Source organism: Centrocercus urophasianus, unplaced genomic scaffold (assembly GCF_019232065.1).
Source record: "Centrocercus urophasianus isolate 14NV4802_14NV808 unplaced genomic scaffold, USGS_Curo_1.0 seq_12, whole genome shotgun sequence".
Lineage (NCBI taxonomy): Eukaryota > Metazoa > Chordata > Aves > Galliformes > Phasianidae > Centrocercus > Centrocercus urophasianus.
The window spans coordinates 34,789,163-34,812,587 of NW_024884364.1; the positions used below are offsets into that span (position 1 = coordinate 34,789,163).

A 23,425-nucleotide genomic window follows, 5' to 3' on the forward strand; every position below is an offset into this window, starting at 1 on the left:
AATAAGAATATTCTCTCCCATAGATGACACAAACTAAACAAACCTGTGCTGTGCCTTTTAGAACTCAAGAAGTGTAATTTTCAGTAAGGAATGTGAATTATCTACATCTCCAGATTTCATCCAGAAGCTGCTTGGTGTGTCTTCTGTCTTGGACATGCGAGGTCCTTTATGTGAGCAACCAGATATGTGAGCCACTTTCCTTCCCATAGATAAACAGAGACAAGTGGACATGGCAGCTGAATGACCAAAGGGACAATGCCTTCAGTTTAACAAGCAGGTGTAGGCTAAATTAAAAAGCATTGTTCTGGATAGTCTTTTTTAAAGTAAGCGCAGTGCCAGATTGTGGGTGGCATTTCAGCCTGCCACTCCAAGTGAGTGAAGATGATGCTGAGCTCAGCCATCATCCACACTGGGTATCCACAACAAAGGAGGCAGAGAGCCCATACAGATATGGTAAGTGAGAGAAGCCCAGGGTTGACTAAAGAGGCAAAACAACATAAGCGCTGAATATGAGGGTAAAACATTCAGGAAAACTCATGTCCTAAGGATGTGAGTCCTAAGTGGATCAATTTTTTATCCTGTTAGCCAAACCTGGCTCTGCAGCAAGGCAAGCCGAAGAATGTCTTCTTTATTGTTTCCATGATGCTTACTCATCTACAAGCCATTCCCCTTTTAGATTATTCTATTTTTAAGGCATAATTTCCATCTGTTCTTTGATCTAATACTACATAAGACATTTAGTTAATAACATCATCCATCAAATACCAACTTTCCTTTAGAGTTCAAACACAATCGACACAGGACCCCGTCCATCTGCTGGCCAGTGCCTCTGAACAGATCCAGCTTGTGAATGGCCAGCTATGTCGCCTATTTTTTAATTAACCAGCTAAGGTCTGCTCTTCCTCGTGCTCCGTACTGCCTCGGGATGACTAGGGGGCACTCCAAAGGGAAGGAAAACATGCTCCACTGTGGGAGTCAAAAAAGAGGTTTAGTGCATCCAGAGCCATGCACAGACAAACGTGTTCGGGATGCTCTAGTTGTAAGTAGGTTTCTCCACTGGATGGAGTCTGCCTTCAGCCTTCCAGAGCATTCATTTTTGCATAAAAGACAATATTTATGTAAAAGGTTTGAAGGAAATCATTTTCAAACACTGACAATCACAGAGGATAGAAAAGAAAGAATGTTAGCTAGACATCTTAAATATGCCTTTGAGAGCATATGAGGGTCGATTTGAGAGAAATTTCAGAATTTGGGGCTGATCATTTGAAGCACCTGAATTGCAGATTTACACACAAATATGTCTGCTTACTCAACTGGGAAGCCCAAGAATGTCAGATGATTTAGGTGACCAATTGCAGTAAAGCAGCACAGCTTGAATTTGGAATATCTGAGAACAATCACAGCTCACATAAAATCTAAAAAATAATTCTCAGGGAAAAAAAATGAGATTAATGAGTAACTCAGTGAAAAAGCAGTTTCCCTGTGGATATTTTACAAGTGCAAATACATATAAAAATTTTTAATTATTATTTTCAGATTATTTTCTTAGCTCTAATTACCTCACTGCACTGTGGTTTGCTTTGTCTTGTACACAGCACATTTATTTAGAATGGAATTTTATTCAGGACTTGTATTCCATTGTCTTACATGTGCCCTTGCATACATATCTCCAGATCTGAAACAGTAACAACAACAACAAAAGCCTACGTTTCCTTCTATTCCCTGGCTTGCCAATAATAAGAAGTCCCTGCAGAGGGGAGCTTGGCTGGTGGCGTTTTGTGATTTCTCAGATAACAAGAGCTTTGCATTTCTGTGGAATTCCCATTTGCCAGCGAGCTGCTGCTGCCGCTGCCCTGATTGATATATGACTGCAATGGCACTTTTCCATTTGACATTCTCTCTCCCTCTCTCTCCCTCTCTCTTAAACAGCCCTAACTTTTGTGTGTTGCAAATATAAAAGGCAAACCATGTGACAGAGGGACAGCAGAACAAAAGCATTTGGAAGCAACAGGACCTCTTTTTAGCTCTCTGAAGAGCTGGAGGGAAGGAAGGAGCAGAGCATTCGCTGAAGGTAAGCACACAAATAATTTTCCTCTAGGTTTGAGTGTTTCATGGGCTTAAATTTAGCACTTAATCTGACAAACACGTGTTCTCTGTGTGTTGGCTTTTAATTAAAATGCGATACTGTAGACTGGGCAAAGCTCTACTACCTGTCTCCTAATCCTGTCTTTAGATCTGTCTTCTGCCTGAAAGATGCCTGTAAGCAAGCAGAGAGGTAGCACAGTCTGAGTAACTTGATTAAACTTTTACTTTTGTGAGTGTGCCAGGTTCCTGTTTGCACCTCTGCACTGACTGTGACTGTATGGCTTGAAGTGAATGGACCAGCTGGGTGCTGCCCCAGTTGTTATTGCCATCACTGGCTTAGTCCCATTGTAGTAGGGAGCTATGGATGCGGGCAAGCCTGCTACTTTAAAACCGAGCTGTTTACTTTTATTCCTACTTGTGCACAACCTTCTCTTGCCAATCATCTGCTGGAGCACTCAGAATAATTAAAAACAACAGGCAATATTTATTTCTAGCTTTGCGTGTCATGCTCTGTGGGAGCACCCTTAATTTGCACGTTATTATTTATCCAAACTTCTGGGAAGCTTTACTACAGACTGGACAGCACTGGCTACGGATTAGGCTAGGTTTCATACCCATCCTTGATTGGCTGAAGCCTGTGAGGGAAGCCGTGGCTTTTGCCTTTGCCGTAGCCCCACAGGGTATATTTAGTAGGTAGCCGACCCTCGGCACGACGCGTCGTGCGTGTGGCCGGGCGGGCAGTCTCTGGGGTGGGAGGATGCTGCGCGGGACCCCCGGCCGCCCGCTGCGGGAGGGGGAGGCTCTCGGCATCCTGAAATCCCGGCATGCTGGGGCATCGAGTCGCTGTGCAGCGGTGTCAGGGGACGAGCATGGCTGTTCTCTGCCTCTCAGGGAGAAAGGAAGAGTTTTGCTGTTGTGAGCCAAGAGATAAAGCAGTAGAGCAGTGTAAGTACAGTCCTCTGGAGTGGATATTGAGAACCCCGCTGAGGAGGAAAGCCCCATCTCTCTGCTGAGACTCAGGTAAGAGAATTCAACCTATAAAAGTTCAAATTGATGGGTTCAGTAGCAAAAAAAAAAAAACAAAAACAAAAAAAAACAACAACAACAACAAAAAAAACATCCCCAAGTAATGAAGACAAGCGATGTGAGGAGCAGTCTCAGCTGTTTGTGCTGCATTAGCTAGATATTCCAATGTCAGTAGAATGACTCAAACTGAATGTGTTTTTGAGGTGATAATTTTCTTGTGGCAGATATGATTTTGCAAGGCAATGTGTGTGCACTGACTCCTCTGTGACTGTCAAGCAGATTTCTTATCCTACCTTAAAGCTGATTTAAATTTCTCCCACAGTGTCCCCATAATACATCCTATTTGTTTCTACCTCTGACTGATGGCACAACAAGTGACTCGCTCTTTAGAAATGAAAGAACAATTTTTCTTTGCTAAACATTGCAGTTTCTAAGGTTTTGCGACTCTGTCCTAGTCAACATCATAGTCACTGGGAAGCGAGGACTCCACACTTAAGATCCTCATGGGTACTTTCCAACTTGGGTTATTCTACGATTTTATGAAGTGCTTATTTAAAACCACCAGTGGGTACAAACTCATTCCAAATCAGTTCCTCACTATAAAATTATTTCCTACTAGAACAACCCGTATGTCTGGTGCAGGTCAATGAATGCAGATACAATAATCACAGTGCTGTGGTTATTTGTTCTTCCTCCAAAGAAAATCTATGTTTTACGATTTTTTTTTTTTTTTTCTTGTTGAATTGCTAATGGTGCTCAGTTTTGCCCAGACTGTGAGACCTTATTCATATCTGTGAGCAGTTATGCACATGAATAATTCCCTTGACTTAAATAGAACTATTTAGTGAGTAATTACTTACCAGCTTGAATCAGAGGTTACCAATGTGACTTGTACCTTGATGTTACTCATGCTGGAGCAATGCAATCTTATTTGTAATACTGGTTTTATAAAAATATACTGTAAGATTTTCCAGTTACAAGCAAATGGGGAAGGAACAGGAGATGTTTCCAACTTACAAAATAGGAAGAAATTTAATTTAGTTAGGGGATATAATTAGAGGCTACCTCTTCTTATTCTAATTACTGTCTTGTTACAGACAGCCTTGTGTAGCTAGCTGTAGCAATACCCCAGGTAGCCATCACACTGTGCTGTTCTCAGCAACAGCCATTGACCCCAACAGAACAATCCCTAATGTGCCATAGAGGCTTAGGCAGCCCATATATGCTTTTGCTTGTTTGAGTTGCCAGTGCTGTAGTATCTTTTGCCAGGGTGGTCGGGAGGTGAACCACCTTCTTCCAGGCTGGTGCTGACTTTTTTGACAAGGAGCCCTTGTGGAGTTGAATTCATTCCCCATTTCCCTGGGGCTGTTGCTATCCCCTTCCCTGTGTGTCTGCTGCCAGATGCACTAGGAAGTGAGCAAGATTGCTCTTGATCTTTGGAGGGAGCTGAAGACCTATGCTGCAGAGCTTGCGTGAAGTCACTGAGACATACATTTTTGCAACAAATCTAGAAGATCATTTGTTTAACGGAAAGTAGAATTTTAAAAAGATCCCGTTTCTCCCAAACAATACTATTGTAATTACAACTACCAACTACTATTACAAATAGAACAAGTTCCTCTGCCCCTAATGTGCTGCTGAGTACCAAGAGGCACTTGCGTCTCTGAGGTTTGGAAAAGTTTCGCTACATGAGCCTGCATTGCAGCGCCCTGTTATTTGAGTAATCACCTCTTGAGCGTGGCTGGAAGCGGCCACATCAAAGCAGAGCACAGAGACCCTGGGGCAGACAGCAACAGGGGAACTTGCTGCCATGAAGGATTTTTCCCTAGCCCCATCAACCGAGCTCTCAGAGTCCTGAGAGCTTACAGCCCTTCCCAAAACTCTTTAAAAATAAAACCCTTCAAACTGCAACCCTCTCATACATATCGAGTCCTTTTACTGAGCCCTGCTCAACTTTTGCCCTTGTGATATCTTGTTCCATTGGATCACTGCGGGTTGTGTAACCACGTATTTCTTTTCATCAGTGTTCAGCACGCAGCAACTCCACTCCTTGCCCTTCCCCACACCCTGGTATCTTGGGATAGGGGTGAGTAGCTGTGCCCACTTCACCTTTTTTCCTGCTATTTCCTTGTTTCTTGCTGAACAGCCCTCATGCAAGCCTGTTGGCAAGAGAAATGCTGGATTGCTGCTGGGTTAGCTCAGCTGTCTGCTTCTGACCAAGAGCACCCCACTTTGCCCACAGTTCTTTGCAGGCATATGAAGAGATGCTGCTGTCTCTGCTGGATATGATCAGCTGTTATTTCTTTTTTATATGTGTCAGTGTGGAACATATTAAAATTTCTCAACAGTGGTATGCATGGAATCCTTCTGATGCCCCACCTCTAACTTAGCTGAACAATAAAAGCAAGGTTGTAGTAAGCCTTTGAGCAGCTGGCGGTCTATATATTCCTTCTTTTTTCACATAATCTAATTCAGACGATTACCCGGGTAGCAGTGGCACTACCACTTTCAGACACCAACAGTTCTTGTCCCCTTTGTTGGAATTTCACTGTGTGAATTTCACAGAGATCCCTCCTACCATGGGCAATTCCAGCCTTTCTTCTGGCATCCCAGCATTTGGCTGCTGATGCCATGGAGACAGCGCACCCAGGAATTCCACTGCATTGCTGTTCTTCAGCTTCTCTTTGTTATTCTTCTACCTGCATCAATCACTGTTATGGCTCATGCTTGTCACATTTTCATGCTGATTGTTACGGGGCTGCAGACCTCAGTTCAGCAGAGGAGGCAGCACAGGTTACATTGCCCTTTAAGACATGTGAGTTGAAGATCTAAGTTAATGCCTCCACTCTGGTTTGGCAAAGGTTAAGCATACCATGGCAGTGACAATCGCATTACTGTCATAGCAGCACAGCTCAAAGAGAGTGGGACCTAGGGGAATGCTGCTAGATGACAAAAAATTGCTGCCATGAGCCAAATGCTTAGGTTCTGTAATTAATCGAGGTACATGGATGTTAGTCTGAATTTTGCCTGTCTATAAAAGAAGAGAGGATTTTGCTACTGGGAATATTTCTTTCAGTCATGGGCTATCTCCAGTTGCATAGCACACTGCTCATCCTGGTGGCAGCGATGTCTTTGCTTAATGTTAAAGAATGAGAACCTCATTCCTGCATCTAGTGATAACTACGGCTCTTCAGTAAATGCATTAAAGTAATCTCTAATCATCAGACAAGCAGTATAATGAAAGCCAGAGAACCAGAAACATTCACTGTTTTGTAGCACACTCCAACAGGTAAGAGAACACATGCCCGAATGCCCTAGACCTCTCAGCAACTTGTAATTTGGCCAAGAGTCATTTTAACTTATGTTGGGTCATAAGACTAACACAGAGGTAATTACTGAAGCAGATCCTATAGCTAATGCTCAGCTGGGAATATTTGCATGTGCCCAGCAGCCTCCAACCTGCTGGTTTCCTTCTGGGAGAGATGGGAACCTTTTGAATATAGCTTGGCTCTGAACCTGAGGGGCGATGCCATTCAGCACTGTTTCGATAAGCAAGAGCAAAGCTGGATTCCTCCCTGTTTCCATCTCCAACTGATGATCAGAACTGCTCTGTAAGACACAAGATTGAATAAGGAGTCCAAAGCTGGCATCACTGTGCCATTAAACAGTTCTGCCTGCTCTGAGACTCATTAGAGACAGATCCTATGCATGCCTCTAATCAATCTATTTAAAGTTTCCTAGAGACAGCAAAAAGAAAGAATAAAAATACAAGCACTCTTTTGTCTACTAGTAGCTATTCTTTGCAAGTGTATTAAAAATCTTTCTCCATTTTTGTCCCTGCCTGTCTGCTGGCTGGGCGCCAGTCCGCAGCACCCACTAGATGTTGTTATTTCAACTGCCCAGCAGCATTGGTAGCTCTCCCCCCTCTCAGCTACCTGGAGGACTGAAAACACACTTGGAGACTTCAAAAGGGGAGTGAAACTTGGCTTGCTTGTGTGCTGTTCAGCCAGAATTGTTCCATCTCATTCTCCTGGTCCCCCCACTGTGCCCCCACTTGTGGGGCCGTGCAGAGCAGCCACCAGATCTCCCTGCCCCAGGGTCATCAGCAGCCATGAGTTCTTCCTTTGCATGTGCCGTAATTACTGACCATTGTTTCTTATGGATTAGCATGGTTTTCCTATTTCATTTTCTTTTTCAGTCGGCTTACCAGCACAGGTATTTTTCTTCAGAAATATATGACCCATCCCTGGAGGTGTTCAAGGCCAGGTTGAATGGGGCCCCGGGCAGCCAGACCTCGAGGGTGGCAACCCTGCCCATAGCAGGGGAGTTGCAACTGGATGGACTTTGAGTTCTCCTCCATCCTAAGTCGCTGTATGATTATGTGATTTATTCTATTTTCCTTTTTGTTGCTTCCTACCTTTCTCATGCTGGTAGTCAGGAATCTCCAGGAGTCTCTTGAATTGCACAGAGCTGCACTGTTTTTATGTTGTGGGCACACACATCTCTGTGGCTTGTTCAAGGTTCAGCCCTCAGTGTCCCTGTGGGATCCCAGTCCTATGTCCCAATGGCCACTGCATAACCCCTTTGCCACCTCTGTGGCAAAATGCAGGGAGGAAATCTGTCTAAGTGCTGCGTGGAGATATTTATCTAACAGTGCAGTGGTCACAAAATACAAAAGTATTTTGAATGCACATATGGCAGGCCAACTACCTCATCAGCACAAAATGGCTGCAGTAAAATAACATAACGAGAGGAAAAGCATATTTATTAACAAAACCAAAGCATACACAGGATCTTATAAAATTTCTGAGCTGACAGCAAGCAGGATCAGGCAGAGCATGTTAGGTTGTCTCTACTATGAGATAAACTGGTCTATTAAATTGCTCAAATGGTGACCTCTATGATTTTGTCCCACAATGATGTTACCCAAGCAGTTTTCCTGGGCAACGTGTGGAAGGTGACATTGCCTGGAAGCCATCAAAATGCTGTGGAGCCTGGAGGAGGCCTGGAAGCAGAACATGTAATGTGGCTGCCGCACACTGCTTGCTCATCCCCACCTCCCATCCCCATCTTTTTTCATGGCCCTTCTCATGGCAGTGGAGAGCTTAACTCTGCAGAACAAATCCTAACAGTAGAATCATAGAATGGTTTGGGTTGCAAGGGACCTTAAAGGCCATCCAGTTCCAACTCTTCTGCCATGGCAAGGGACAACTTCCACTAGACCAGGCTGCCTCCAGAATGCCTCCAGGGATGAGGCACCCAGAGCTTCTCTGGACAGCCTGTGCCAGGACTTCATCACTATCTGGGTAAAGGATTTCTGCCTAATGTCTAATCTGAATGCACCTTCTTTTCGATTAACGCCATCATATCTTTTCCTAGCACTACATACCCTGACAGATACTCCCTCCCCAGTTTTCCTCTAGGCCCACTGTAAGTATCTCCACCAGCTCCACTCCTTCTTTTGCTGGGGACCTCAGGCCCAGGCTCAGTACTCCAAGTGGGATCTTATGAGAACAGAGACATACAATCACTTCCCTTGCCCTGCTGACCACCACGTAGCACAATTCCAGTTCTGATCTTAGCAGAGTGCAAATGTCCCAAATATCAACTCTTCCGATCTAATTTTTTCCAGGTATAACACAGTTATCAGAAAATCCACTTTGCCCTCATAAAGATCTCTGTGGCATTTTTCTCAGAACAGCAGCAGTAATCTAAACACAAACATATTTAGTAACAGTTTTTTAGGGCTGGATTTTGGAGAAACTGAGTGGTCTTACAATTTCTCTGTTTACATAACTAATTGAGAATGAGGGAACCACATTGGCAGGTTCCAAGTAATTGTGTTTACTAAATATGCACAACACGCAAGGCTGGGCTTAGTTATATATACACACTGCTGCTCCAACTGGATTTTGGCAGCCTCTGGAACATGAAAGACGTTGAGTGAATTGAACTGCATCATCATCATAAAGCAGGAGTATGAAGAACAAAAAATACTCTCCAAATGAAGGCCAAGATGAATATACGTGCATGCCTAATTCACGGGCTCAAAAGCAGGGAACAGCTAAATGGAAGTACACCAGAAATAAGGTTTTTCATTGCTCCCTTCCTGTATTTCAGGGTAAAAGCTGAGCAGATCCAATAGATTCTTTGGAGAATTCCTCATTTCTTGATTTTTTCCAAGATACATAGTAAAAGAGAATTTCTGTTTATGTTCTCCCAAAGCAACTGACTAAATAATTCCAGATGATGGAATTTTTGTTTTGATCCTAGAGCAAACCAAAAATCTTAACCTCCTCTGCTATTTAAATTATATTGAGACTGTGATTAGAAAAAACCTTTATTTGAAGCATTCAAAGAACAGGTAATGATAACACAAGGTTGGTAAAATAACCTTAACTCTGCCCCAGTATTCATGTGTGGTGCAGCCTTAGATTGAATGTTTGCATCCTCTGGCCTTGGGATGGCTTCCATTTTTCCCTTCACTTTTTAAATAACAGTTGTAGCAGTTTTGTACGACAGCTGTAATTTACCATGATATGTCCATGTGAGTTCTGAAAAAGCAGTTTTAGGGAAAGTGCACTTGTAAGCCTATTATTAACAACACATAATGCTCATATCAGTGAATTCTGAAAGAATGGAAAGCAGTGATTTTCATTCATTCTTTGGCCAAATATTTTTCGTAGCTAATTTTCATCCTAGGAATATGTAGTCACCACTGTATCTTCTTCTTTATGGGATGCTGTAAAACAGAAGCATTTCACCTTCCTCTTTCTTAGCTTGGCAGATTGACTGCTCACCACAGTTTTTCAGGTAAGAAGAAAGTAGGAGAAAGGCAGCTCAAATAAAATTAAACAAAAAAAATTGATCTGAAATTGTTGATTTTGACCAAAAAAGTGGAATGTTCTAAATGATGTAGAACACAAAATATCACCTTTAAGTGCATCTACAACAATTAATGTTTAGAGGTGTACTTCTGCTTTGAGACAGATGGACAGACAGATGTAATTCCTGATGCCACGTAATGTGTAGTATTTTGTAATTTCAGACAGTGTTTTAAAAAAGAATGTTTCGTTTTGTTTTAAATAAAATCTGGGTGCTAATTTGAAATGATATCCCATTGCACAGTTTTAGCTGGAAGTGGGAATGTCATGCCATGGTGATGTATCTGAGTGAAAATATTTACACCTTTTAGAACCAATGTTCTAAAAAATGTTTTACTTCTGGCCCAAATATACACTAACTTCTGTATGTCTAAATATTCCTGTGAGAGATATATATTTTTCTACATAGCTCAATAGTATATGGTATATGTACTTGAGAAATATATGTGCATAACTGACATAAGCATGACAGTAGATACTGGAGGTGCAAATATCCCAGTGTTCTCTGCAGTCCCATCATCAATTCCAGCATGCTCATTTTGCCAGTATGTCCATCAGCAACAAATCACAGCTTTTTCACAAAAGATGGGTCACAAGAGACAGAAAGATGGTCTCTTTTTACCAACAAATATAACACTCTGCTTGTGTTCTATTGGAGTTTTATTACCGAGTTACACTTCATTTCTTTGCCAGGAAAGTGTCAGGGAAATTTTAAAAGGCTGTGAGTCTGCTAAGACTTTTTGTGCAGATTTTGTGCTGTGCTTATCCTAAAGAAGGTACAGACACTTTCCTTTTCTCACATTTTCCCCTCCTTCTTCTCAACTTTCTCACAGTGTTTTTGTGAGGCAGACTCTGTGTCATTCAATTATTTCCTGAAGCAAACTAGAGAGATAAGCCTTTGAAAACTGAGCCAGGACCAGATTTCTCTCACTGTATTAAATCATACTGATCAAAACCATAGAAAGATAGAGAAAAAAAAAAGATTGAGACAGAGAGAGTGGGAAATGGGGATCCCTGGATATAGCAGTAAATGAGATGAGACCATCCAATATCAAGTAAACTTTCTTGGACAGAGAAGGAGTTGCTGGGTGTGTAATACTGGTAAGCTATGCTGGAGAGAGACCTTGCCAAGCAGAGTGTTTTGGTCAGCCTCTTTAGAAAGAAGAATGGGAAAGTAGGTAAAAGGTTAAACACAAAAAAAGTGCATCACTCCTCCTGTTAGCTAATGCTTGGACAACATCTCTGTGAACCACAGTCTTGCTTCTGTGGAGGGCTCTGTCCCAGCTCCCATGAGAGAGAGATTTCCCTCTTGTCTTGCTGAAATGTTTGGAGGAATATTTGTTGAGGTGACGGAGAGTGTGCACAAACGTATCTGAGATTCTGTGTTTAGCGTTGCTTAAGCTCCTCGTACTGAAAAGACATAGCATTTTTTTCAGTGCCACATCCACTATGTTTGCTTACAGAAAAGGCTTCTATGACTTCTATGGCTAAGTACAGTAGGTAATACATCAGACGCTGGGGAAAAAATATATATAGTTAAATAAATTATAGACACATAAATTATCCTTTTCTATTTAGGCATACGAACAATAGTTTGAACCCAAAAAAGGCTTTCATAAATGTCTAACACACAGATCATCCCTAATTAAGTATATTTCTTCCCAGCATGAGACCTTGCCTGACAAGTCCCGACTCTCAGCTTGGACAAATTCTGGAAGTGTTTACTGCTTCTTATGTGCTCCTCTTGCAAAAGGGTTGGAGCAAGCTATAAAGCAGTATACAAATCACTGAGCACTCTGGTGGGGAGGCCTCGCCGTTTCAGGCTGTTCAAGAGATGAGTATCTGTCATCTTAGAGTATTGTCAGCAAAGCACAAAGCTGTTTTGAATGAGGCTTGTGCAATAAAGGGAATGTGGCATTTCTTTAAATAGGCAAGAAGCTTCGGGGAGCATTTCTGCATGAGCAGTGAACTTTTTTGTCATAGTTCTCTTAAAGTCCTCGAACTTTAAGCTGTACTGAAAACTGCTCTTTGCTTCAGCAGGATAATTCACAGCTCTTCCACGCTGTAGCTCTGTGTAGCAAAAGCAAAGTTAAATCACCCATTTAAGACTACAGCTGTGGGCAGCCCAGCGAGATGTTCTCCTGAAGGGCTTTTCAGGGTTGTTTCGAGCCAGGTTTTGAGGGATCCCTCCTGGTCTCCAACATGCTACAAACCCAGATGACTGAATGGCAATGTCTGTGACTCCACCTGTAGATCTATCTTTTCCCCACTTCACAGCTGGGATGCACTTGGATATTATGGAATACTATGTGTTTTTCAGATCCTGTTCTTTAATTAACAGGGACTGCACTGCTTGTGCCCAGACAGGATCCAGTTGTGTCCCTTGTCCCTGTGGGAGCGCTGCCTGTCTTCCTCCTCTCCATTTGCTGCCTGGGAAATTCCCTTTGGTAAGGCAGAAGGCAGCCTGACCCTGTCTCTAAGCGTGCTTTTTGACAGTTCAAGTGAATATGCTGTCCTTCCCATTTGCAGCAAGTTCTGATGTGTTATCCATCACCAGTTTTGAGGGGAACCCATTAGGGACACTGCTGAGTGAACAAGACGGGTGCTGCAACACTTGTAATATGAAAAGTTAAAAGAGTCTCTGTGGTAAAAAAAATGATGGAGAAATGCTTAAAGTAACACATCTCCTTCCTAATGTCGCGTGCCATACCTACTGTGGGAGTGATGCTCCCTCTGAGAGTGTATTTTGGCAAGCAAAAATCCTATGAGCCTTATTATTATTTATGTCTGTTTTTCTTCAGAGCTGTTTTTGGTCAGGATCGTGATTTATGGTGTTTTTGTTCCAGCTATACGGGAGATTCTCTGATGGATTACAATCTCAGCAAACTCTAACTCCAGAGGAAGAATGACAACTGAGAGACTTAAACCAGACTTTTTACTTTCCTGGAGAGGAACTGGCTCACAGTATTCGGCTTTTTTTTAATCCTCTACCTCCCTCTGCTGTTATCACAGCAAAGTTCCTCAACAATGGGAAGTCATGTACTTGCAGCTTCAATTTCCATGCTCTCGCTCCTGGCAATGATGGGAGACACGGACAGCAAACCAGACAGTTCCTTTATGATCGACACCGATCCCAGCCGCTGCATGAGGCATCATTATGTGGACTCCATCAGCCATCCCCTGTACAAGTGCAGCTCAAAGGTAAGGGTTCTGCTCCCCTGCAGGAGAAGTGTTAAAATAAGTCATTTTGTGTGAGTTCCTCTGTATAAATTCCTGCAACCCAATCACAGATATATACAGAGGTAGAGGCATCTGAGTGTACACATCAGCTGGAGAGGAAGTCTCTTGATTCTTTCTTCTTCAGAAGGAGAAATACATGGTGATGGTCAGACTAACATGCAGTAAATGAGGCGATTCAAAGGAGCACTCTCAGGAATCAGCTGCCAACACCAAGGAGATGAGCGAGTTCAGAAGAGTAGGTTACTGTGGAGAAGCTGTGGTGCCCCCTCCCTGGAAGCGCTCAAAGCTGGGTTGAATGGGGCCCTGGGCAGCCTGAGCTGGTGGGGTGCAGCTGGCAGGGGTTGGGATAGGTGGGCTTTGAACTCCCTTCCAATGCAAACCATTCTGTGATTCTATCCCAGTTAGCCCCTCCTGTAAATTAATTTTAATTGGAGCCTTCCTTTGAGATTTCAAGCCTGAAAAATCTAGTGTCAAAGAAGTCTGGGAGTCCACATATGTAGCCTACAGTCATTTATCTCATTGTATAGAGAAAAAGAATTAGGAGAAACAATGCAAAAATCCTTGCTGGTCCCATTTATCTTGTCATCATTTGCTACAAACAAAGACAGTATATATGTGATCTTCACATTGGCCATTCTACTGTTCCTCAGAAAGGGATTTACCTCAGACACCCAGTTCCTGGAGTTAATGAAGAGGGACAGCAGCCCATGCAGCACTTGTACCAGCTGCAACATGTAACAGAGCAGTTGGTGGGGGTTTTAGGGAAGAAAGGCTGGCTGTGGTATAGGAGCAAAGCCCATCCACAGTAAACCTGGGAGCATTTGTGAGTCAAGAGGAGCCATGTTGGCTGACTCTTTCACCACCTGGATGTCTTTGTACATAGAATGAATTATTTGCTTCTCAGGTTCAGCATGGGGATAAGGTAATACCGCTAGCAGTAGCAGGCCAGAAAGTGTAAAATAAAGCACAGAAAGAAGAGAATCATCCCATCTGAATGTTCAAGGGCTGCAGGAAAAGGCAGTTGCAGAGGCTGGGCTCCATCCTGGAGTTGCTCAAGGCCAGGATGAATGGGTCCTTTGCAGCCTGGTCTGGTGAGTGGCAGCCCTGCCCACAGCAGGGGATTGTGGCAAGGTGCACTTTACGGTCCCTCCAGCCCAATCTGTGATTCTATGGTTATATGATTAATCTGCATGTCTTGCTATCCCTCTGCTTGCTGGGGAAGCCAACAGCTTCCAAAATGGGCAAGTGGGACAGCCAAGCTTGAGTCTCTGTAACATTGGTCTCATACCAGCGCTGCCTGACATGCTATGTAAATATTTACTTCTGATCCACAGCAGCATGAGATCAGAGGTTTTTGTCTGACTGCTCTTGAATTCGAACAACAAAAGCACGTATTACTTGAGATTCAGAAGAGGGTTTTTTCTCTGATTTTAGCCCATACTAGATTTTCCTCCCATATGGAAAGCATCCAGCATTACAGAAATTATAATGGCCCCAGCACACTGCTTCCAACAAGAGGATGAGTGCAATGGGTCCTAGCCTGACCTCTGTCCATTCAGCTCTGGAGCAAGAGGGATGGGGCTTCTCCAGACCAGGGCCAAAGGCTCCCGTGTCCCAGTCTCCTCTTGTGGGCTGTTACCCACCCATTCACCATTCCTTGGCTGCACTGAATTCCCACAGCATGGCTTTGCCTCTGCTTAGCCCTACATCACTGACAGCTCTCCAGCAGCCACCATGGTTGCCAGCATTTCCTGATGCCTTTCTACTCCTAGCTTCACAGATTCACATGCTTCTGCATCTCCAGAGCCACCTGCCTCATTCTGCTGCTTTTTTTGTTTGTTTTTTTACATGCTAAGGATATTGCTTGCTACACAACTCTTGGGCTTTTGTGCCTCATCCGTGTCTCATGGTGGAGGCTTTTAGGATCAGAGTATGAGGCGAATCCTGAGTTCACGTGACCAAGAACTGCAATTGCACCTTTCTAGGATTCTGTTGGTCTTTTGCACAATGGCTTGGATGTCCATGCTCCTGTAAACCCGAACAAAACCCTTTCACTCTGTGGTTGCTTTCCTTCCTCCATCATCATCATCGCTGCACTCCAGGTTTATGTTAAAAGCCTTGCTGCTACAGGCATCACATAGAAAAAAGAATGAGAGGCAAGAAGGAAGGAAGGAAGGAAGGGAAGGAGGGAAGGAAATAAGGAAAGAATCCCACCAACAACTTGTTTTCTTATCATTCCTATGGGCAGAGAAAAATAATTAAGCATATAAGACTGGGAATGATGGAAATGAGAACACGAAAAGCAATCTAATGAAAAACATATTCTTTTAAAACAGAGCTTTGATAAAAAATGCTATTGACATGAATATCTGTAACTAACTGCAGAAATGTCCATAACATTTTTTTTAAATGAGGCCTTTAAAGGAAATCATGTTTGAAAATATTATTTCTCCATTTGTCAAGTTAAGCTCTTTCTTTGTTAAGGTCTCAGGGATCTGAATCTTCTGATAGACGGATGGCTTCTGTTCTGGATCTAGCACAGATCTGTAAACACAGATCAATATTAGACTTGCTAATGAAAAGTAGATGTGATGTCTGCTCCTGTATATACTGTAATAAAACATAAGTCAAAAAAAGGAAGGTTCTGCTGGAGTAGCTATGAGAATTGCAGTACTTCTTGTTTCCACTGTGTTTTCATTTTGGAGCTAGGACTGAATTTCTGTCAGAGATTTTGCCCTTTTTTTGAGTGATGCATTGGTTTCACCAAGCCATCTTTTTTCACTCTGTACATTTTCCCTTTTAGTGCAACACAGAAATACAGAAGTTAAAAATGACTTCAGAAATTGCAAGATGTATTACTTTTGCTGTCCATCTTGGTTAAACAAGGATTACATTTACCATATTTTTCTGTGGAGAGGCTGCCAGTTATATCCACATGGAAAGTAGTCTTGCTACATTTGGAAAAGTTCCCCAGGTCTAATTTAACCATTAAAATCCCTCTTGCTTGTGACGTCAAGCAGATGTAGAAAATAGGTTTCCAAAGCTTTTGGAAACGTAGCCCATTATAGTAACAGAATGTATAGACAAAACAAAGGAGGGATGAAAGAAGGTAATTTGCTCCTGTAAAGCCCAAGTGTTTTCCTTTGAATTGAAGGAAATGTGTGTCAGCTTGTGAGGTGCTGACTTTTCTGGCTGTATTGGATTTTGTCTGACCTCTGTCACTAACCTTTGATGTGTTGTACTGAATCATAGAATAGCTCAGATTGGAAAAGACCTTGAAGATCATCAAGTCCAACCACAACCTAACCATACTACCCTAACAGCCCACCACTAAATCATGTCCCTGAGCACCACATTCAAATGCTTTTTAAACACATCCAGGGATGGTCACTCAATTACCTCCCTGGGGAGCCTATTCCAGTGCTTAAAAACCCTTTCTGTAAAGAAGTTCTTCCTGATATCCTACCTAAACCTCCCCTGGTGCAACTTGAGGCCATTTCCCCGATGCCTTGCAATCACAATCAGATCCTCATAAATTATGGTATCAGCTGTCACAAGTGCTTCCTCCAGATGTACCAGAGGCATGCTGTTGCTGATAGCTTAGCGGTAAAGAATCTGGGCCAGTGAGACGAGCATCAGGTGTATAAAAGTTTAGCAAACGTTGGAATGCATTTGCTCAGGAGGTGGCTCTTGAGGATTGCCATTCCTGATTGCAGCCAGGCCATGAAAGCTGTATGCAAGCCTTTGCTCATGCATTCAGCACATCCGCTCAGGACTCAACACATTCTCAAAGAGTGTAGAAAATGAGGATACTAATACTAAAAGTAACAAGCCAATTAAAAAGTTCTAAATTTCCAGAATGTGGTTGTTCTGTAGCTGTCAGATGGATATGAGATTACTGACTTGGAGTGGAAAAAAACCATACTTTTCTAGCTGCTCAAACAAGCACGCAGAACCCCCACTGCTCTTGCCTAGCATTGCTCTATACTTCCTTGAATAGCATCACAAGGTGACATGAACAGGCCACTATGCGCGGGGGAGCAGGGGAGCCAGGAGGCACAGATATCAGGTTATAAAATACCCACACATTTTTACTATATATACACTTACTGTATTACTGTGCCATGCCATCATATCATTACTAATAATTTAGGCGATAATCTCTATTGCACTATAGTATGTGATGCAATAAACAGCTGGTGCTATTGATTAAATGGCAAAGCAAAGCTTTTAAAGTAGATGCTATTTCTAGCTCATTTGCACACCTGTCAAAATCTGCTGGTGCTCTTTGGGATTTATGAGGAGGGGGTTAAATTTTGCTGAGGGCTTCAGGTTAGTTCAGAAGTTTAGAAAGCCATCAAAATGGAAAATCTGAATCGATTTCTCCTGCAAGTTTGGCTTGGTATGCATGGTGCAGTGCCATTTCAAAAAATGTACACTGTAATCCAAAAATAAAATAGAAGACCAACTCTGTGTAACTTTGCTGCCACAGGCTGCCCATAAAGGCGTTGGAGTCTCTGTGCCTTAAAGTGTTCCAGAAACATGTGGTTGTGTCACTGGGAGATGTGGTTTAGTGGGCAATATTCATGGTAGGTGGACAGTTGGACTAGATTATCTCAGATTATTTTAGAGGTATATAATTCTGTTTTATACAGTCTTAATACTAACTATACTCTTCTGAAGAGCTAGGTAGCCAGCAAAATTTTAGATTAAAATTATAATCTCCACAGAATGAAATGTTTTTAAAAACAAAGTTTGCTAAGAAATTAGAAATGCAGTTGCATAATGAAGAAATATTGATTGTCTTTGTGCTAGAAAGCTTGAGACAGAGATTCTACCCTATAATTAAACTTTTGCAACTCTTCTGTAGTCCTTGGGGGCTGTTATTTTTTTTTTTTTCTGATGTTTCTAGAAGTACCTACTGATACAGGAGCACAGCTGTGTGGCATAAAAAATCCTGAGGAGAAATGTGCCAGAAGTGACTAATTGTTCCAGCTCCCGAAGCATCAACCGTTAGAATAACCTCCATCATAGAGCAACATCACATATGGGCTCAAATCACAGAATCATAGAGTGTTGGTTGGAGGGGACTCTGGAAGTCCTCTGAAGCTCCCAGAAAGAAGCTGGTGGCCATTTTATATCCCCTATTGCCACTCCTGAAGACACTTGTTCTGCATTGTCTTTATAACTCCCTTCTAAGTGACTGCAGGCTGCAGTCAGATTCCTCCTCAGCCTCCATGTCAGCCAAATGCTTGGGAAGCCTGTGACAGAGCTCACAATCTGATGAACTGGTCAAAGTGGGGGACCTAGTGAGAACTGTCAAAAACGTGGAAGGAAACTAATTGTTTCACATGTCCCAATCTGTGTTTCCTTTGTGGGAAAGTAATTAGACATGTTGCCCTTCTCCAGCTGCTTGCCTGTTGCTGTGGGAAGGGAGTTTTGTCTTCCAGGGGACAAAAGTAGATTTTCATCTGGGCTCTAGCACTGATGCTAGATCTAACTTTCCTTTTCCCTCTTACTTACATTAAATATGCTGATAGTAAGGAGCTTAACATTGCCAATACATCAAAAGCGCGTGTGTGTCTCAATAGTACACAGAAACTTCCTTCCCACCATATTACTACTAGTGTATGAGTGAATTGGTTTATGAATAGACAGCACTGAGGAGTTGGACTAGATGACCTTTAAAGGTCTCTTTTAACTCAACTGATTCTATGATTCTATGGTCAAGAGAAAGTGAACAATAAATTCATGCTAGGAATTATGAAAGATGGCAAATGTATTGAAGAGCCAACAAGAAAACTGAGGTGGAAGATGCTTCGTTGCAAGCTCAGATCATCAGCTCATGAAGGCACCTTCCTTCTTTTGACTGGAAGTGTAGTTGTTAACATGTTAACACATTTTGAAGTAATACTTAATCATGCAAGTACTCTTGGAAGAGGCATTTTTAAGTACTGTACAAAGTATGCTCATTACTGACAACCAGTGCTTTTTCCAAGGACACCATTAGTGCTGGCGGTACTCAATACTGTGAATATTCTCTCTTCCTTTCGCCTTTCCACATGGCTCTAACTGAAAAAGAATGCTTCTGATAATTAAACATTTGATATACCTACTTGTATGATTTGTGTCCAGTTGAGAGTGTGAAGAGAAAGAGTACTAGAAGTGTTTAATGTTGCAAAATATTTGCCATCACATCTATAGTAGTCCTTCTGGATTGTCTGGAAAAGTCATGAAGATGTGTACAATATGGTCAAAATATGATAATTTCTTCTTTGGTTATAGGATAAACTTACAACTTTTTTGGTGCATACATTATCACCTCCATCACATGTTGCTCTTGCTTGTATGATACAAAAAGATGGTTTAATATCTGTATTGGTTAATCAGAATTAGCTGATCTGGATTAAATAATATTTAATTCCCCATAAAAGTGTAAGAATTTGCTTAAAATTGTACTAAACTTTGCTCTACAAGGTGGTAATAGCTGCTTCTAACCAGATGATCATCTCATCTTTTGAAGGTCCTTTCCATGTTTTATGCGGAGCTTTGGAGACTGCAGCCATCTCCACTTATCAACAAGGGATTTTTGGGAACAGAAACACTGGATTCCCATGGGATTTCATTCTTTAGCTCCTCTCATTGTGCAAGTTGACCTATTCTGGTCATAGCTCAGTTGGTGCATCCAGGAGAAGAATCATGGAGCCTATTTGGTTTTCAGAAGATCTTACTGAGGAACCCCCATACTTTGCAAGCAGTTCATGCTTGTCTATGTTTCTCTGCCTTGTGTTATGCAATGCATTTTACACAAATACAACTGATGTAATAACACATTTACACATATAATTGCAAACACACACTCAAGGTGATCTGTGCAGAAGACAGTGCCAGAAGCATAATTCTTTAGAAGCAATAAACTAAGCTTCTTTATATTTCTAATTTACACGTTTATATTTCTAAGCAATTGAGAAATTTACTGACCCAGATGACCAGTTCTGCTGATCACTAGTACCTAAACTCAAAACACTGGAAAATACCCAACCAAAGCACTAGGCTGGCTGATGATTTAATGGCTTAGCTGCCATAAACCCGAGGCCAGCAAGCCATGCTTGCAGTCACTGTGCCTGGAAAACAGGGCTGGCTGCAAATGTTTTGAGCCCAAGATCAGCTGTCAGAGAACCAGGCCCAATATTTGTTACTAGTAATGGTGTCTGGGACCATAGGAAAGACTCAATTTTTCTCTGCCCTCATTACCTCCTCCGCTCTCTTGGACAAACTGTACTGCAGAGGGATGGGTGGGGGTGCCATGGGTGGAGAGATGTGGTCGGTGATGACAGGTCAGCCAGACTGGAAGAACATTCCTAACCCATCTCTCTTCCTTCACAGATGGTGCTGCTGGCTCGCTGTGAAGGACGTTGCAGCCAGACATCGCGCTCGGAGCCAATGGTGTCCTTCAGCACTGTCCTAAAGCAGCCTTTCCGCTCCACTTGCCACTGCTGCCGGCCCCAGACCTCTAAGCTGAAGGCCATGCGGCTGCGCTGCTCAGGTGGCATGAGGCTCACCGCCACATACCGCTACATCCTCTCCTGCCACTGCGAGGAATGCAACTCCTAGGGACGCGCCTGCTGCAGTGCTGCAGGACCGGGATGCTGCTGCTGGGGAGGGCTCCCAAGAAGTGACTGGAGATGAGACCGACAGTCCCAGGACACAACTAACTGGGATGGATAGAGCTGAGAGATAATGAGGAATATCTCCTGGGGCCTGAATGGTTCTGGTACCAATCTGTGGCAATGGCAAAAGCATGTGGACTTGGTTTTAAGCAACCTTTCTTTTTTGCTGAAAGGATATTTTTGCCAGTTTCTCCTTTTTCAGGCCCAGCTCATGATTTACTTTGGGCCCTGAGCAGTAACAGCTCAACATAGAACGCTGGAGGGGCAGCAGCACTGTGCACTGGAAGCCAGCTTCCAGACAGATCATGGGCATTGGTTCTCACATACAACATCTTCACTTGTCTGTATTCTCAGACTCCAGGCTACATCAGCCTTCACACAAACTGTGTTGTTGGCAAGGGCTACCCACTGCTGATTTATCAGCCAAGTGCTGGATAGCTTTAACTGTGGTTTAGCAGAAATTACAAATAAATCACTGAAAAGTGAACCTAATGCGAAACGTACCTCTGGGATTACCCAGCGCCAGCTGAAAAGATTATTTGCAGTATACAGCTTCACAGTTGAGTGGTTGAGGGACTCTTGAGAAGTGTAAGGTCATGAGGCATTATTCCCCTCTAAAAGCATGTAAATGTGACACATTACATCTGTCACAAAAGCCATTATTCAAGCACTAAAAACTAAACAAGAAATAAAATGATGCATACTAAATGGAGTCTTTTCTTAATCTGTTGACGTGTAGAGCCAGAGCTACTGAAATAATGACCAAATCTAGGACTTATTTTCATCTACAGACCACCAAGTATCATTTATTCCTTTTAAAGATAGTTGGGAAATATGGATGTGCCCATATAAGGTTTAAGGCAGAGTTTGAACCCCAGTATTATCCCCTGGACCACAGAGGTTGTTTCAAGTTTCAGTTTATTTAAAGATCTGTTACCTGGGGTCCTGGTGGACTCACCACCCAGATGGCAACCACTGGGGAATACACAGCTCATGGCTGGGCCATATGTCCACCTACATCTGGATGAGCCATTCTTTGGATAGAAATCATGGAGATGTCAGGAGCATCCTTGCTGTGTAAGAATTCAATTTCAGAGCAGTTTCTACTCCTTGGCAGCATTGGCATGCTCAGTCCCTTCTTGGAATTGTTTCCCTGCACAGCAATGTCTGTTGGAGGTCCTTTGGCAAGGATGGGAAGTCTTGTCCAAGCTCAGGATTTGCTCCATCTGTCCAGCACCATCCTGTCTGTCTGCAGGAAATGATGAAGAAAGAGATTCCCAAGGGCTACCAGGGGGAGCAGCTGCCCTGTGTTCCGCTCAGAGGTTACTGGGGCTGGTAGGGCAAAACCAAATTCCTCTTCCACTGCCTTCTTATGATGTGTATGCACATCATTGCATATGAGGGAACATGGGGAACAGATACCAGCCTTGTGAGCCAGATTCTGGAGGAGGATGGTGGTCAATCAGAAATGGGGTCAAGTACTCCCACAGGCACATGTTGCAGAGAAGTTTGTAGGCATGGAAAGAACTCTGTTTTCTAGAGATGGCTTGGAGATAGGCAGTTTTCAACATCATAGAGCTGCAGGCAAACAAGCAGGTATATCAAGAAGTTAGAAGCCAAGGGGCTCAGATTAAAATTTCAAATACATGCACGATGAGCCCTGATGAGCTCATCAGACACCAGTGATCATTTCAATGCTGTCAGTCATTCTCACATGTCATACATAGTTTGAACATCAATAGGTGAGAGGTGGGAGCATGAGCCAAGCATTATTACCAGATTACTTTATGTAAAAACTTATGTGCATTCTTTTTCTACTCTTCCAATTTCCAGCATCCAAAAAAGCACCAGTCTCTACTGTTAATTATGTGTAGAAAAATTCAGTAATTATCTGAAACTTCAGCGATGCCTTTGCTCACCAAATAACTGCACCAAAGTCTTGTGTGATCTAAGCACACAAGGAGTGCTACACAACTATCTAAGGAATGATAATTTAGGGAAATAAAGGAAATATTTATAGTGAAAGAAAAACCCAGCTGGTATTTATTTTCACATCCCTTCACTGTCACAGTGCAAGAGTTATAATTGCTCAAATAGGTTTCCCAGAAGATATTTGTGTTTCAACAAATGTTTTTTTTCCCCTCTCACACCCTACATTCCTTCCACTTTTTCTTGATTCCTCTAATGAAATCATTGCCTTGTGATCACAGCCTGTTGCCAGACACAAAGGTGAAGTGGATTTCACATAATCTAATTGAACTATTGAATCAAATAAATTCACAGAAGGAATATAACAGAAATCAGAAGTCATAAGGCAAATATGTCTGTAAATAGCTAGAAATGGTTACTAAACAATGAATCAAACTACAAATTCTTCTCTTGGCTTTGTCGGGCAATCTTCATATTAATGCTTAAGAAAAGGTGGGGATAATCTTCAAAACCAAATACCCAAAAGTCCACTATAAAACCATATTTTGATACTTCTGATACTTATAAAAGGCAAAGAAATGTTGAACAAGG

The 23,425-nt window shown here is 42.5% G+C and overlaps 1 protein-coding gene across 3 annotated transcripts; it reads left to right on the forward strand.

Annotated features, from left to right (window-relative positions):
* Positions 1–1,983: 1,983 nt before the first annotated feature.
* On the forward strand, positions 1,984–21,598 carry LOC122156023 (norrin cystine knot growth factor NDP). Of its 3 annotated transcripts, XM_042810447.1 has the most exons (5): positions 1,984–2,071; positions 2,977–3,105; positions 5,136–5,197; positions 12,842–13,196; positions 20,622–21,598. In XM_042810447.1, exons 4-5 carry the CDS (start codon positions 13,023–13,025, stop codon positions 20,847–20,849), a joined length of 402 nt encoding a protein of 133 aa, XP_042666381.1. In that variant the 5' UTR covers positions 1,984–2,071; positions 2,977–3,105; positions 5,136–5,197; positions 12,842–13,022; the 3' UTR covers positions 20,850–21,598. The 3 variants fall into 3 exon arrangements, with proteins under 3 accessions (XP_042666381.1, XP_042666380.1, XP_042666382.1); XM_042810446.1 differs by lacking the exon at positions 5,136–5,197; XM_042810448.1 differs by lacking the exons at positions 2,977–3,105; positions 5,136–5,197 and having other exon boundaries at positions 1,998–2,071.
* The last annotated feature ends 1,827 nt before the right edge of the window (positions 21,599–23,425 follow it).